Raw genomic sequence first — 15,245 nt, forward strand, 5'->3', positions numbered from 1 at the left:
TACTACTTGTATAATTATAATTACTACTTAATAGGGTAACCTAGGTACTTCCAAATACTACAATACAATAAATATAATACGTAATATTAGAAGTAAAAGAAGAAGATAATAGAAGAAGAAAGGCGTAGCCGAAGGCCGCCCCGCGCAGGAATCCCTTTATAGGAATTCCCTTATCTTATCACTAGAGCGCAGCTAATCTACAGCTCCTGCGACCGGGCGAGCCGGGCACGTGCCAAGGCACGTACCTAAGCACGCTAGTACCTCCATCGGGGGCGGGCATGGCTGTAAGCCGTGCCCGGTCTAGTCTAGTCAATTGATCTAATCATACATACGATGCTTCCCGCATCAATTAACCTTCTTACTTATAATATAAATTATAATTATATTTTTTGAATAAGTAAATTTAAGTTCAAAATCAATTTATTCTACTAAAATAGTCCTAATTAATGGAAAATCATTTTACGTTTTAAAATATACTTTAATATTAAAATAAAGTATTCGAGAAGCTAATCTTGTTATAAGAAAATAAATATTAATATATATTAATTTTTTTATTAAACTTTTATCTTATTCCAAAATTATCTTTTTCAAAAATGATAAACTTTTACAGTCTACGAATTTCTAGTCGAACTGATCCATGGATCAGTTTCAGGTCAAAATGAAAAATAACTGTAAAATTCTTCCCAAGATGGTTTTCTACAACCCGGGTGGCGCGCTATGGTATCTCTGAACCAAATGATCAACCGTCGTTGAAGCACAAAAGTCTGCAAGAGCTTCGTCCTTCTCCCTCTGTTCACGCAGTATGTCGCCCTGCTTTTCGTTCACTTCAGTTTTACGTTATCACCATAAAATGAACCACATTGCTAGTACCCTTTTCTTCCTCCTTGGGCCCCCTATTTAGATACGGACCCAACAGGGCAGCGAATCACAACTCGAATATGAAGGAAAAGGCGGGAAATGGAATATTGCGTGAAGGCCAGGTAAAAGTATCCAGCAGGAAGAGCAACATCTCCCTCGGCCATAAAGCAAGCGCCAAACAACAAAGGAGAGAGAAACTCATTGACCAATATATCAAAGATCGCCAACCGAGAATCTCTCCTAATTCAAATCGAGTTTGCCTGCAAGTCGTGCGAAGAGAGAGAGAAAGAGAGGGAGATTTTAAGTCTCAAGCCAACACGCCAACCTCAAAATATTGCGTGGCAGGTCCATCCACTGACTTCGCTCCATCCTCATCACGACCGGCTTGCTCCAGTCCACGTCCTTGCCCGGACTACGAAGTTCGCCGGCCTCGGAAGGACCAACGACGAACACTCAATACAGTTATTTCACGACAATCAGTGATTAGCGTATGTACATTACGTTCACGGTTGAGGCTGATATCCATTCTCCTAATTCGTGACTAACTTACGCTCCATCGACGTATTGGGGAATTAAGCGAGGAGTTCCTGTCAGAACCTCCGAGTTATGTACGCTTGGGAGATGGGAAGCATGCGAGACACCACCACTTTACATATACCACCATCCGCTATTGCTATAGAACTTCTCTATACTACTGTACTGTATCTCTCTCGCTACTCTGATGTGGTATGTTACAAGAGTCCTCCAAAAACGGAGATTATCTCGGCAGGAGCTCTCGACTCGCGAACAAGAAAGAAACAAAGTATTTTTGATGGGGCTTGTCATGCCATCCGGCTTGTTGCCTCCCAAGTACAAGCAAAGAACGCCGAACGACCTCCTCCGTAATTATGCATCTATCTGTATGTTTTTGTTTGTTGTGATTGTGTACCAAGCGTGCAAGAGTAGACAAACTTTCCTGTCCCAGGCATACCATGCCATATAGAAAATCATCATCCAGAGACGCTCGTACTCATACTCTACTGTGATGCGCAATGTGATGCAAATTCTGAAGCGCAATCACCGTTTACGCAAAACAAATATCGAACCGTCGTCCTTTTAGTTACGAGTGTTCCGTAACTCCGCAAAATCGCCTATTAGGAGTTGGCAATGTTGTGGATGCTATCACAGCTTTTATTAGCCAACAGCGTCATCGTATAATATAACGAAAAAAAAAAAACATACCTGATATCCTGCCTGTTCTCGGGGTTCTCCATGAGCGCAGGGGGTTCGGGTGTAGAAACCTTTACGTGTGTTAGTGACAGCCTCAACTGCTAGGTTCGTATTAGTGGAGGACCTACATTGACCGGGCCGCTATTGGCGACCAAGACCTTGTTGGTGCCGTTCACAACGGCGGCCTTCCGCTTCGTGCCACGGCTCTCGTTCAGGTGGTCGAAGTAACCTTCAGGGATGTCGGTCTGGTATTTGCCGCAGAACACACCCACTTCAAAGTCGGTGATCTTCTGGTGATCAGGAGAGGCCTCAGTACAGGCCGCCTTAAGGTCGGCAAGGTCCTGGTAAATGACATCATCGGCATTGATGTGCTTGGCGATGTCGCTTCTTGTCTTCTCGTGGGCGATGAGCTCCTGTGGAGAAGCGAGATCGATACCGTACTGGAAACATGTTAGCGTTGATAGTCATTTATGCAGGTTGAAACGCGGACATACAATGTGGGGGTAGATGATGGGAGGAGCACAGCTAGCAAAGATAACCTTGCGGGCACCAGCCTCACGAGCCATGCTCACAATCTCCCTACTGGTGGTGCCACGGACAATGGAGTCGTCCACGAGCAGGACGACACGGTCCTTGAACTCGGACTCCATGGCGCTGAGCTTTCTCCGGACGCTCTTTTGCCTGGCCTTCTGACCGGGCAAGATGAAGGTGCGGTAGACGTAACGGTTCTTGACGAAACCGTTAGAGAAGGGTTTCCGAAGCTGCTCTGATACCACGGCAGCGGCAGTATTACTGGTCTCCGGGACGGGAATGATCACATCAATCTCCTTGACACCCTCCTCTCCGAGGATCTCCTTGACCTTGTTGGCAAGCTTCACGCCCATGTTCTGCCTGCTGCGGTGCACGGAGATTCCATCCATGATGGTATCCGGGCGGGCGAAGTAAACGTACTCGAAGATATCGGGGGAGTAAGCCTTTTGCTCAACAACCTGGTGGAATTGAGGCTGCCCGTTCTTTTGGATGAACACGGCTTGTCCCGGGAGGATATCCTGGAAGTTGCTGAAGCCCAGCTGACGAAGAGCAATGCTCTCGGAAGCGAACATGTAGTCGATACCGCCTTCGAGGGTGCTGGAGGGACGCGATCCCATAATGAGGGGGCGGATGCCGTATTGATCACGGAAGGCGAAGATACCGAAGCCAGCAATCATAGCAGTGACGGCCCAGCCACCTTGGCACCTCTCGTACGTCTTCTTGAGGGCACTGAAGATGTCGTCGGTGTTGACACGGGCCTTGCCGGTCTCGTTCAGGGCGTTGGCAAAGACGTTGAGCATCAGCTCGCTGTCCGAGTCGGTGTTCACATGACGATGGGCCTCTTGGTCGAGATAGCTGCGCAGGGCGGGAGCGTTGATGAGGTTACCGTTGTGCGCGAAGCAGATGCCGTAGGGCGAGTTGACGTAAAAAGGCTGACTCTCGGCGCTCTATGGGTGATCTATTAGCCAAACGGTGATCCAGAAGGCATATGGACGTAGGATGGATGTTGACGATATGTAGGGTCTCTCAAACTGAACAGGCGGAATGCATAGAAAAATGGCTCGGCCTTTTGAGATCGAACAAGTGCTAGGTTGGAGAGGGGACGGATACGTACAGAGCTAGTTCCGGCAGTCGGGTAACGAAGATGGGCAATGCCCATGTAGCCGGGAAGGTCTACCGTGCGCTTGCCGTCGTCAAAGACCTTGGAGGCCATGCCATTGCCCTTGCACTGAAAGATTCTACCTCCAGAACCACAGGTCGCGATACCACAGGCATCTTGACCACGGTGTTGAAGATAGTACAAGCTCTCGTGCAAATCGGCAGAGGCGTCCGACGCATCGGTATCCGCGAGGATAAGGGCGAGAATACCACACATTTTGCTGGATCTTATGAAACTAATACGACTGTAATCGGCTCGACGGTCGGATGGAAGGATTCGATAAAGTTAGGTCGTGAAACTGGACCGCGAAGGTAGAGGTATGACTCTAAAGTGGATATCGATTAGGACCTGACCCGTGGTCCCTCCGTGGTTGACAAAGTATCGGGGTGGGCGCCGAGAGATGGAATAAGACTCGGAGCTGGAAGAAAAATCAAAAATCAGAAGAAAAAAGAGACAAGACAATTTCGTTATCGATGATTCGCCGAAGTCGCTTCGGTTTCGTTTCGGGTTTCGGTTCTTCGTCTGCTGCCAGGACTACCAGCCGGGCCGGAGACGGGGCGTGAGTGATGGGCGATGAAAAGTCTCTAAAACTGCGAATCTGCGAGCACCACAGACGATCCGCGAGAGATCAAGTGTGGCAAGCGGAGCCTCAGAAAAAAAAAACCAAAAAAGAGGGCAGAACAAGGGGACACAGGGGAAGTCGTCTGGAGAATCGTAAATGCTGGGAGATGCCGGCCTCTACATAGCGTAGAGCAAGTGTCCAGACACGGGATTCCATGCAAAAGTCCCGACCGACCACCCACTGTCGCCAAGGAGGGGCACGAGGAGGAAAGAAAAAGTTTTAGTGGAGTCGTACCGCCTCGACTAAAATGCGGGGCAAGCCTATCCACCTGGAGTCTCTTATCGGGACTTTATCCATTGGCCAATGCCAGGTCTTCAGGAGCCACTTCCTCCCCTGGCGCCTTTAGCTTCCGCACCGACGCCGATGCTCGGCCTAGCCCGATCAGGGAGCTCCGTCTGAGCAGCCATCGACAAATAAGTTCCCGCGCTCGTGATGCTCGCTTTCTGATACCCTCATTCCCGGTTGAACATTGTTGATTTGGAAGGTAGAACTTGGAGGTTGGCGGTTTGGATCATCAATGGCCAAGGATCAACAGCGGCAGGACCATGTCCCGGGACTCGACCCGAACACATGGTTCACCAGCCTTGTACCAAAAATTTATCCTGAATATGCGTTTCGATCCCATCACGGGATGGCTGGTCATCTGCTGTGGCATGTGATACAGACCATGGTTTATAGAGCCGGAACACAGAAGATGGGGAACTGTGCCGCTGATGATATTGCTTGAACATCTAGCATTCTCCCATGACAAATTATACAAGCCAGAAGCGATGTCTTTCAACATGCCAGTGTATTAGATTGCTTAGTACTTGAACTATGAAACATAGAGCTAGTGATACTTGACGTTGCAACCGGTTGTGAGTTCCGAGTAAAGGGTCACAAGCAGTCAAATGACTACAATGGAGCGGAACTGGTACGGGTACCACTTCCACGTGAACCGAATAAGTCAAGTCGGACAGCATCTGTCGATCAAGTGGCTTGTGGACTTTTTGAAGGATTTGGAGGGTAGCCATTTGATAAAGTTGAAACTGGATCATTGTCATAGGTGTTCAATTTCATGGCAAGATGCCGTCGAGAACCTGCTACAGTAAATATGATCGAGGGTGACAGTATTTTTAGATTATGAGTTTACCCAGATTTAACTGGCGAAGGAAGAAAAGACCAGATCAAAAAGAGTTGTGGAGATAATGAGTTCAAAAAAAAAAAAAAAAAAAAACGAGTCCAGGCAAGCGGGCTCAAAGACTGGAAGTCCGGAGATGATACGGAGAGGAAGAGGAACAAAAAGACTTGGTTGCGCAAGGATGAATGATATGATGAAGTTCAAGGGTTGCAAAAGTAAAGAGAAAAGAAAAAAATAAAGTCGACCATCCTGGGACTCGAACCCAGAGCCTTTACCACCGGAAAGTAACGCGCTACCGTTGCGCCAAACGGCCATTGTTGAAGATTTTTAGTGGATGTACAGCCTATAGTCTCAACTCCACTGTCCTCCACGCAATGCATATGCCGGTAGCAGACGGAAGCTTCCCAACACGCCGCATAACCAGCCAACTTGAACCAAATGATAATAAGGACCAACCTCAATCTTCCCGTCGACACGCTCACACATCCCTTGATCCTCCCACACAGCCACCACCACACTCTGCACAATACAACCACATGAATCCTTGTCCACCTTCTGCATCATGATTGATCAACAACGGAAAACAGCCGCGTACCAAAGTTTGAAGAAGCCTCACTTCGCCTGAGCGTCAGCATCGTCAGAATTCCGTGCCCCGTTGGCGCTTCGTGCGCCCGTCTGATTCGGCTGATTTACAGCCTGCGCTGCCTGCCATTGAGCAGGTAGGTCGTTGATTGGAATTTAACGATGACACAGACGGACCTGGGCACACTCGGGTGGTTCTGAACTTGATTTCTTGAGCTGGCCTTGTTGTTGCGCATGATGATGGTGTCAACCGCGAAGATTGGCATATGAGAATATATCATTTAATACTCTCATTGCTACCTGATGAGGGAAATTGGATGGTGAAGCTCATCACAGTGAGTTACCGACTGGCTCGACGCTTATGGTCTTGACTCTCGAGGCATATTCACACGGATCAAGTCGAACTTCCTCATCACCAAAGGGCAACGTCAAGCTATGCCCTGAAGCCGAATATCACAACTTGGACTATCGAATCGCAATGCCCCCGAAACGGTGAAACCAACCCTCCGTCTCGGGATGCACAAACCGTCCGAGCAAGAGGCTTGTGTCTTGGCACTCCGCAAAGGGCATCTCATATCTTTGCTAGAACAGCGGTTGCCATTCCGTATCTGGAGTCGACTGGAGCGGCAGTATACAAATCGGGGGATCGATTCCCCCATCCCCGTCGGCCGTCATCCACGTTGCACTGCCCCCGAGAAGCTGACAGGCCGGGTCAGGTTGGACGCGGCCCGGCGCCTTTGCAGAATGAATGGAAGTTGACCGTCTTGTTTCTTACCCTATCCATCCTTCTTTACACTACAATCCTGCAAATCCTTCCACTCTTGCCTGATATCTCTCGATTCCCTGGCTAATCATCGATGCCATCCGGCAAGTTTCTTCGGGGCCATTCCGTTTCCGTTTACGTTCGGTGTTTTGGGCAATGGGCAAGGCTGGCTCTCTGCAAGGTGCTTCCGGCTTGTGAGCCATCCCTTTGACGGTGAAAATGAATCATTCTTGCCAAGATCCGGGAGTGGCCAATCGAACAACCTTATTTCATCCACCTTGTGTTTATTCAAGCGGAGGTGCACATTTGTTTGTGCCCACGCAGATATCTCAAGTCCACCAGCTTTTGCAGAACCTTTGACATAGTATCAATCAATCAATAGAATTACCATCCTCTTGCATAGAACGAAGAGTCCCGAAAAGCTTCTTGACAGACGAATTTCTTTCTCCACCCTAAACACGACGGGCACAAATCTCATGATATTCGCGATCAACAATGCATTTCGATAACTCTATCACAACACCTCAAAAAGGACATTGCAGAATCGCTGTTATTATCAGCAAAACGAACACTTTTATCATCGTCGATCTTTTACATGAACTTCCTAGCTAGCGTTGCTAGCTGCGTCAACAAAGCGCTAGTACACTACAACTGCAAGACCCTTCCGGTTTTGGCAAAAATGATACATTTTCACCACCAGAGGGATGGCATGTAGTGTACGCAGTATCACGTTCAGGAAAAAAAAAAGCAAAGTTCTGAATAAATAGTGTACTGTATGTACTGTGATAAGATGCGTAAGTTGAACCCGTGGGTTGCGTCGCTGACGATCTCTGGCACTCGAGAGGCCCATAAAGAATCTCGAAGCTTTGCTCGTTGTACTGGTCCGTGCCCGGTACCTGACAGGAAGGTGAAACTTTTGCTCGCAACCACAGTACCGCATACCGTGAAGAATACTTCGTGTCGTCCAGAGCAGGGGTACCATATTCAGCCTTCTTGTCACTTGTCAGTGCAAGGAGACCCACTTGGAGACGGGAGAGTCCGAAACAGAAGATGGATGGATGGATGAGAGCAAGGCATCTGAGCCTCGAAGTGTACGCGTTTTCTGATGGCTTGTGAGCAAAGCCGTTTCTTAGCTTTTCTTCTTTCTTCCTTTTCGAAAACGGGATTTTTGGAAAACGGCTTCTATGGAACGCGGCCGGCCGCCTTTGCTCGGACTTTTGACTAGAAGCAAATTTTATACATAACTTTAATCTCCCGGATATCTCGGGGGCCGGCCTACCCACAGTTTTTCCAGTTTCTTTCTTTTGACGGCAAGCACCCTGAATTCCAGCTTGCAAAATCGTCGTTCCGCTTGTTTGATCTTTGACCTCTTTTTCATAACCATCGTAACTTTTCTACATTGCCCTGAAAGAGGACACCGAATCAGCAGGTCCTCTATACCGACACCTACATACCTGGCACCTGCACACCTTCAAGCCACTCTATCTGTGCCACACACCGCCGTCCCGGTCCCGTCCGGAAATAAGAAAAGTCATGAGCTCCAACAATACATCCGGGTCCGACATCCCGGATGGCATCAACCCGGACCTGTGGACTGCATGGATGGAACTGCGCAAAGAATGTTATCCGGACTTGATCGAAGGTGTCAACCCTAGCTACGGGTACCGACCAACGCTGGGAGCCGGCATTGCCTTTGATGTCCTCTTTGGCATCTGTGTCATCGGTCATCTCATCCAGCTGATTCGGTTTCGGCAGTGGACGTCGGGGTTGATGATGGTTGGGGCTATCAGTGCGTATTATCCTTTTCCTTTTTCGTTTATTTGTTGCTGTCCGTCATTCATCTCTGCACTTACACTGCACATGTCAGTCAACTGGGCTGTCAATGCCATCGCGGTGGATCATGTTCCACCGGTCCCTGCACATCATCCACAACATGAAACCCCAGTACACCCAACTGTCAGCAACTTACCCAATGAACACTCGGGGGGGGCAAAAACCCAAACTAACATTGCTTCTTCCAACAACAGCCGAAGCAATAGGCTGGGCAGGCCGCACCTGGTCCGCCAAGTGTCCCTACAACAACGACGCCTTCCTCATGCAAATCACCACCCTCATCATCGCCCCGACCTTCTTCGCCGCGGCCCTTTACGTTCTCCTCGGGATGCTCATCCGGATTCTCGGGCGCCAGACCAGCGTCCTCTCGGCCAAATGGTACGCCATCATCTTTTGCTCGTGCGACGTCATCTCGCTCGTCATCCAGGCCATCGGCGGCGGCATGGCGTCCAGCGAATCCAACAAAGAAGGAGGCGACACCAAGCCGGGGACGCACACCATGGTGGCGGGAATCGTGTTCCAGCTGTTCACCATGACCGTGTTTGCCGTCCTAGTGCTGGATTTCTTGAGGAGGGTGTATGCGCTGGCCAAGGGCCGAAGGGATGGACGGGGGGGACTGACGAGAAACATGAAGCTGACGGTGCTGGCACTGTTTGTGTCGTTTGTCATGATTTATATCAGGAGCGTGTACCGCACGGTCGAGTTGGCGCAGGGGTGGAGTGGGTATCTGATTACCCACGAAGGATACTTTATCGGGTTGGATGCGACCTTGATGGTCATTTCGGCGGGCATCTTCTTGGTGTTGGATCCAGCCGTGTTGTTGAGGCATGAGATGATCAAGGTTACTACGAATGGGAGCGGAAAGGAGGAGCAGGGCACGACCACGGGGAATGACTCGGAAGGGCAGGGTGGAGTGAGAGAATGAGCCTTTGAATCATGCATGCATGCATGCCCTGCAAGAGAGTTGTTTTAAGGGGAGCATGAAAGTTTCTTGGTTACCTCTAATGAAGTCACGGCAAGGAAAGAGGAAAAGGATATCGAGCGGGCGGCCAGCGAAGAGACGCAACAACGGCTTTCCTTTTTTTCTTGAGCATACGTACCAGCGCACATACACGGCATATATGTCAGTCATGAGAGATGATAGAGATACCTACATAATCTTCTTACCCATCTGTCCACTTGTTTCTTGCACGGATGGCTGGATGGGGTGATGGGCTCCTGTCATCTTGTGCATGTGAAGACACTTGCATCGTATGCGTCAGGGGAAGACGGCCACAATAGCGAATCCGGGACGGCTGCCATGCAAGCAGTCGGCCATACATGCTTGTGCTTCAGGGCATGGCCACGATCTTGAAAAGTTTTCTGCGTTCGCCACGTCTCACGAGTGCACACGGCAAAGAAAAACAGCAGTGATTACGTCGGTGTATGACAACTGCACTTGATCGCGCTCCAGCTGTCGGCCATGAAGAATTTGAAATGACAGAAAGAAAAGGTGACGTTGAGGACTAAAATGGAAGGCACACCTTAACGAAGTGAGCGATAGGAGGCATGCGGGGAAGGAACTCGTCGAGCTCGTCTCGAAAACGCGCCTTCATTGCTGAAGACTGTTTGGCTTTGTTTGGAAATACACAGCAATGAACGTCGATACACTAACGTTTACTAGCAAACGGTAGCTGGCCTAATGCAAACGGAAAGCCTGGGGGCGAACACCTCCAAATTCTAGTATCGTGACTACCTTGGCGGGATGTTCCCGCAATCTCTTTTTTCTCAAAGAACTCGACTTGATTACACCACCTCCTCCAACAATTGGTACCGCAAATGTTGCGCTCCAACAACTTCGAGACTCCTGATATCTCGTGCAAAGACCCAAGTCCGTCACAAACGCTTGGCTCGTGTTCTTGTTGACTCGTCTTCTGACCAGCGCCCATGACCCGGCAGCTTAGTTGTCAGGGCTTCTGGACAAGTTCCTCAGCCTTTTATCCTCTCGCCATCGCCAGGTACGGTTGTGTTGTGGTCCGAGAAACCGTCCGCCGTTATCTTGTCGTGACTAGGAGTCTCTTCTTGTGCTTGTGCCCAAGTTCCGTCTCCAAACCCATGAGAGTGTTGAAACCAGGAAGCACTACTCTCATATTCCTTGAACTGCTTGTACTCATGGAGAAGGATGAAAGGTACCGGTCACTGGGCTCCTCCGAAGCGAATTTTGCTGTCCAAAATTCCCTGCCCCCCGATGGCTCCACGTCCCGCCTGAAGCCATTCGACATGTCAGCTCAGTTTCTCCCGGCCTTAGTGAGTAGAGCTAGGAACAAACATTCCTCCGCAAAAGGCAAATGATCGAGTGAGCTTCGTTAGCTGCCTTAGTGCTGTTCTGCAACCATGTTGTGTCTTGTGCCTGCATCGCCGGCCAATGTTTCCAGGTAGTCCGGCGAGGACCGATCAAGATGGGACATTTCCCCATGAGAGAACTTTACGAGTTCTCGAGCCCCTTTCCCGTCTCCAGATCATCTCTTTCTGTCATCAACGCTTTATTTTACCAGCTGATGAAGCGCGAGTTTTCACTCGCATGATCTCAAGTATATTGACCTTCACCTAGAGTTCTCCGGCCTAAACCATACGATTGCCTTGAACCCAGCTTACAAGGGCCAATCCGTAGGTCCGTCTCCACGCTCTTCATGATCCGGACATCCAAGCCGTTATCCGGTCTTCCATCTACAGCGAAAGAGAAGCCTCTCCTCCCTTTCACGGCTCGCAAGAAGCAGAGGATTCAAGTGCGGACATTGATCAGCCACTGTTTATATCGAAGAGTAATACTATGGACTATCGCAGTACTTGCCCTTTCGGCGATAACTCTCTCGAGAAGTGGTGTCTCCATAACACATGGCGAAGCCCCCGAGATCAAAGCCCACAAAGAAACCCGGATACAGACACAAACACAAGCCCAGATCGATGAGGAGGAGAACGCAGCCACATTCATGTTCTTACTGGCAGACGCGTATGAGAAGAGGAAGATGAAGGAGGAAACAAATTTGCCTCAATGGCTGCGTTTCAGGCGGTAAGTGGAAATGGCAGTGATTTATCCCCAACTTCACATCAATACTAACATACACTACTTAGCCTTGATGGCTTCTTTCATGGTATCAAGACTCTAGTGCCAGTAGAAAACCACAAGCCAGAATATCCAAGGAGGGATGAACAGCACAAAACTTTACCTTTTACAGCCAGCCTCTCAAGAACACATACTCCCACGGCGTATGTCCCACAGCCGGACTACAAGTCATCCAGATATGTGAGCAAGTATCACGATGTCAAGCCGTGTTACCTCGACAAAGAGGAGACAATACCTGTTCCCAATGTCCTTGCGTACAACGGTCTTCCACAGGGGCTACCGGAGCCTGTCATCGGTTCACACAAGCTCTTTGGCTTAAGGGATGATATTTGTTTTGACAGATTCGGCAGATACGGGCCATATGGTTTAGGCTACAGCTACGACGATGGCGGCCTGGATGTGGGAATGGATACCGAGAAAAACGGAAGCGACATTGTGTGGGCCAGAACGGGCAAGATTGACTACAGCAACGTCGATTGGGGTAACGCTCAGAGCCGGTGTCTCGAAGTCAACAAAGAGCGGTTCGGTGAAGGTCCCGGTAACACCGCAAGTGCTCCCACGGGAGAAATGGAGAAGGATCAGAAACCAGTTTTCCAGCAACATAAGCGCAAAAAGATTGCTCGCACGGCGATTGTAGTACGGTTGTATGTCGGATTTCCCTGGACGGAACACGCAATCCTCAACTTCCGTGCAATGATTTCCGAAGTTTCGCTACAATCAGGAGGCGAGTACACGGTGCACTTCCTTCTTCATGTTCTGGATAACGACGAGCCCATCTGGGCAGATCCGAAGGCTGTCCAAAAGGTGTTGGATGACAACGTGCCCCCGGAATTCCACAGCCTCTGTACGTTGTGGTCTGAAGACCAAATGCGTCTCTACTATCCAGGTCCTTTCGCCCGGTCGTTCACCAACCCAAGCTTTAGCAGCATCCACGGCGTCTACCGCAGTGCTCATTTCCCGCTCCAACACTTTGCCCAGACACACCCGGAGTACGACCACTTCTGGAACTGGGAGATGGACATGCGGTGGATAGGTAATTACTACGAGTTCTTTGATCGTCTCGGCATTTGGGCCAAGAAACAGTCTCGTCACGAAATGTGGGAGCGTTCAGAGCGATACTACATCCCGCACTATCACGGCAGCTGGGACAACTTCACCCAACTCGTTCACAACCAGACTGTTGCCAGTGGCCATGGCCCGGTTATGGGTCCCGTCCACTATCCCGGACGCTTGAGACTCCGTTCTGAGAAGCGTGGCGTGTCCTTCCTTCCCCCAACCTGCCCCAAGAACGCTGTCACTATTGTGAACCCGCGTCCATATGCGAACCGACCACCAAAGGCACAAGCACAAGCACAAGCACAAGCACAAGCACATCGTCACCACCATCATCACCCACCTCGCGCGGGCTCCCCCGACGACGACCTCGAAGCCACCACAACCACCACACCCCCCGTCCCCGAAGACCTCACAACCTGCGGTATCGACGAAGACGCCGACCTCATCACCCTCAACCCCATCTTCGACGCCGAATCCTCCGGCTGGGTCTATCACCTCGACATAACCGGCTACGACCGCTCGCACCCCCCTCCGCCGCGGCGCGCCTCCATCATCACCGCCTCCCGCCTCTCGCGCCGTCTACTCAACGTGATGCACGAAGAAACCCACCGGTTCCACCACGTCATGTTCACCGAGATGTTCCCGGCCACCATGGCCCTCCACCACGGTCTTAAAGCCGTCTACGCGCCCCATCCCGTATACCTGGACCGCCAATGGGATCTCGAAGCCATTGGTCGGACGTTCAACGGCGGACGCGACCATACCACCAGCGGCAAAGGAAGTCCGTATCAGTACCAGAATGAGTACCATCATAAGGGGAGCACGTGGTATTATGATGCGCAGTTTGCGGGGACGGTTTGGAGACGGTGGCTTGGGTACGCGCAGGTAGAGGGACCGGCGGGAGGGGAGAAGGGGGAGAAGGCGACGAGTAGTGGGGAGACGGGCGGGAGGTTGAGGGGTGGTAGGAAGGAGGAGGAAGAAGGGACGGGGAGGATGTGTTTGAGGAGTATGTTGGTGCATCCGATCAAGTGGGAGGATCCGGGGGAGTTGGCTTGGGGGAAGTGAGTGGTTGGTGGTGTGTTGTGGAGGGTGAGGCAAAGACCCAGCATGTCGGTCGATTGGATTGATGGATGGTTAGTTTGATGAGTGTAGTTGGGTTGGATGGGTGTGTATAGTGTATGGGAGGCTCTCCGGGATGCTCGGTACCGGTGGTCTGGTTGTTATGTAGGATCAGGTGTAAAGGTAAAGAGGGATCAGGCCTTGGGGGGTCTAGAACTCTACGGCATACGAGCTATGTAGAACTAGTAATACTACGACCGTCATTCCTTTACTACAGTAGCATTTAGGCGGCAATGTTTGGTTTCAGCTTTTGTCGCAATGTACACTATATAGTACATGGACATGGCCCAAAAAAGGCAGATGGTAGCTACGAATACAACGCCCGAAAATATCAGGTCGAGATGACCATAGTGATGATTCACATTATGAATCTGTTTCGTGATTGTTTTGAAGGTTGATGTGTGTTCTCTGCTGTGTATCGGAGTCAGCGATCCTTCCACAGAGCACAAAGAAACCGATCTGTTTAGTGTACTGGAGGTGAAGTCGGGCTGGAGCAGAGTAGAGAAGCCGGACATCACGTCAACCGAACTCGCCGTCGGGCTCTTCTCGTATGTATGTAAATTGGAGATTTGGATTGTCCCTATTGAGCAACAACTGAACCCGACGATTTCAAGTCCAAGCTTACGATATGTGGGTGGTGTGTACATATGTGTGGTGGGTTGTGGTGTGTGTGTCACCCCACGCTACATACAGTACTATAGTACATCCCACATCCATACATAGTAGTAGATACACCCATCACACGAACTTTCGGGGGATCGGGGGAGATGGAATGTGCCACCCACTCATTCCTCGACGCCGCCTCAGACAGGCATCCTTCCTTTTCGCTTCTTGCCGCATGGAGGATGGGCACGGGACTCGACTGAATTTTTTTTTTTTTTTTCGGTCATGGTTGATTTGATTCCCGGATCTAGAGATGGATGGGATGGAATGGATAGAGCTTTGGGGGTGAGAGTGTTTACCTAGTTGGGTTTGGGATGAGTTGGTGGAAAGTAGTATGTATGTACAGAAAAGTATCGAGTTCGGTGAACGACAAGGTGGTGGTCTTCTCGTCACTTTTTTGGTACTGTACACTACTTCTATCAACTTTCGAGTGGGCTCGCTTGGGTTCACGACTTCCAAGTGCTTGGTTTTCCACAGCACTACTATTATATCTGCGAAAAATGGTTTCTTCACCATATCAACAAATTGGTACGGGCCGTTAAATAGTGTTCACTAGTTCGTATGAATGATCTTCCCGCCCGTGGCCGTCGTCGTTCCCTCTCTCGTTGGCGCCCGAATGCTACAGTA

General features: G+C 50.1%; 3 protein-coding genes and 1 non-coding gene across 4 annotated transcripts; 2 read left to right on the plus strand and 2 right to left on the minus strand.

Moving 5' to 3' along the window:
* Positions 1–1,499: 1,499 nt before the first annotated feature.
* Positions 1,500–4,557, minus strand: ad-7 (adenine-7). The gene is made up of 5 exons (XM_955747.3): positions 3,713–4,557; positions 2,562–3,545; positions 2,196–2,507; positions 2,080–2,138; positions 1,500–2,016 (listed from the first exon to the last, which is right to left on the minus strand). Exons 1-5 carry the CDS (start codon positions 3,971–3,973, stop codon positions 1,992–1,994), a joined length of 1,641 nt encoding a protein of 546 aa, XP_960840.2. The 5' UTR covers positions 3,974–4,557; the 3' UTR covers positions 1,500–1,991.
* Positions 4,558–5,740: 1,183 nt separating this feature from the next.
* NCU15129 lies at positions 5,741–5,812 on the minus strand. The gene has a single exon. It is a non-coding gene; the product is annotated as a tRNA-Arg (tRNA).
* Positions 5,813–7,943: 2,131 nt separating this feature from the next.
* On the plus strand, positions 7,944–9,940 carry NCU04218 (RTA1 domain-containing protein). The gene is made up of 2 exons (XM_955749.2): positions 7,944–8,633; positions 8,872–9,940. Exons 1-2 carry the CDS (start codon positions 8,378–8,380, stop codon positions 9,600–9,602), a joined length of 987 nt encoding a protein of 328 aa, XP_960842.1. The 5' UTR covers positions 7,944–8,377; the 3' UTR covers positions 9,603–9,940.
* Positions 9,941–11,646: 1,706 nt separating this feature from the next.
* Positions 11,647–13,901, plus strand: NCU04219 (hypothetical protein; the record flags this gene model as incomplete). Its single annotated transcript, XM_955750.3, has 2 exons — positions 11,647–11,726; positions 11,789–13,901. 2 exons carry the CDS (start codon positions 11,647–11,649, stop codon positions 13,899–13,901), a joined length of 2,193 nt encoding a protein of 730 aa, XP_960843.3.
* Positions 13,902–15,245: the final 1,344 nt, after the last annotated feature.

Source organism: Neurospora crassa, linkage group V (assembly GCF_000182925.2).
Source record: "Neurospora crassa OR74A linkage group V, whole genome shotgun sequence".
Lineage (NCBI taxonomy): Eukaryota > Fungi > Ascomycota > Sordariomycetes > Sordariales > Sordariaceae > Neurospora > Neurospora crassa.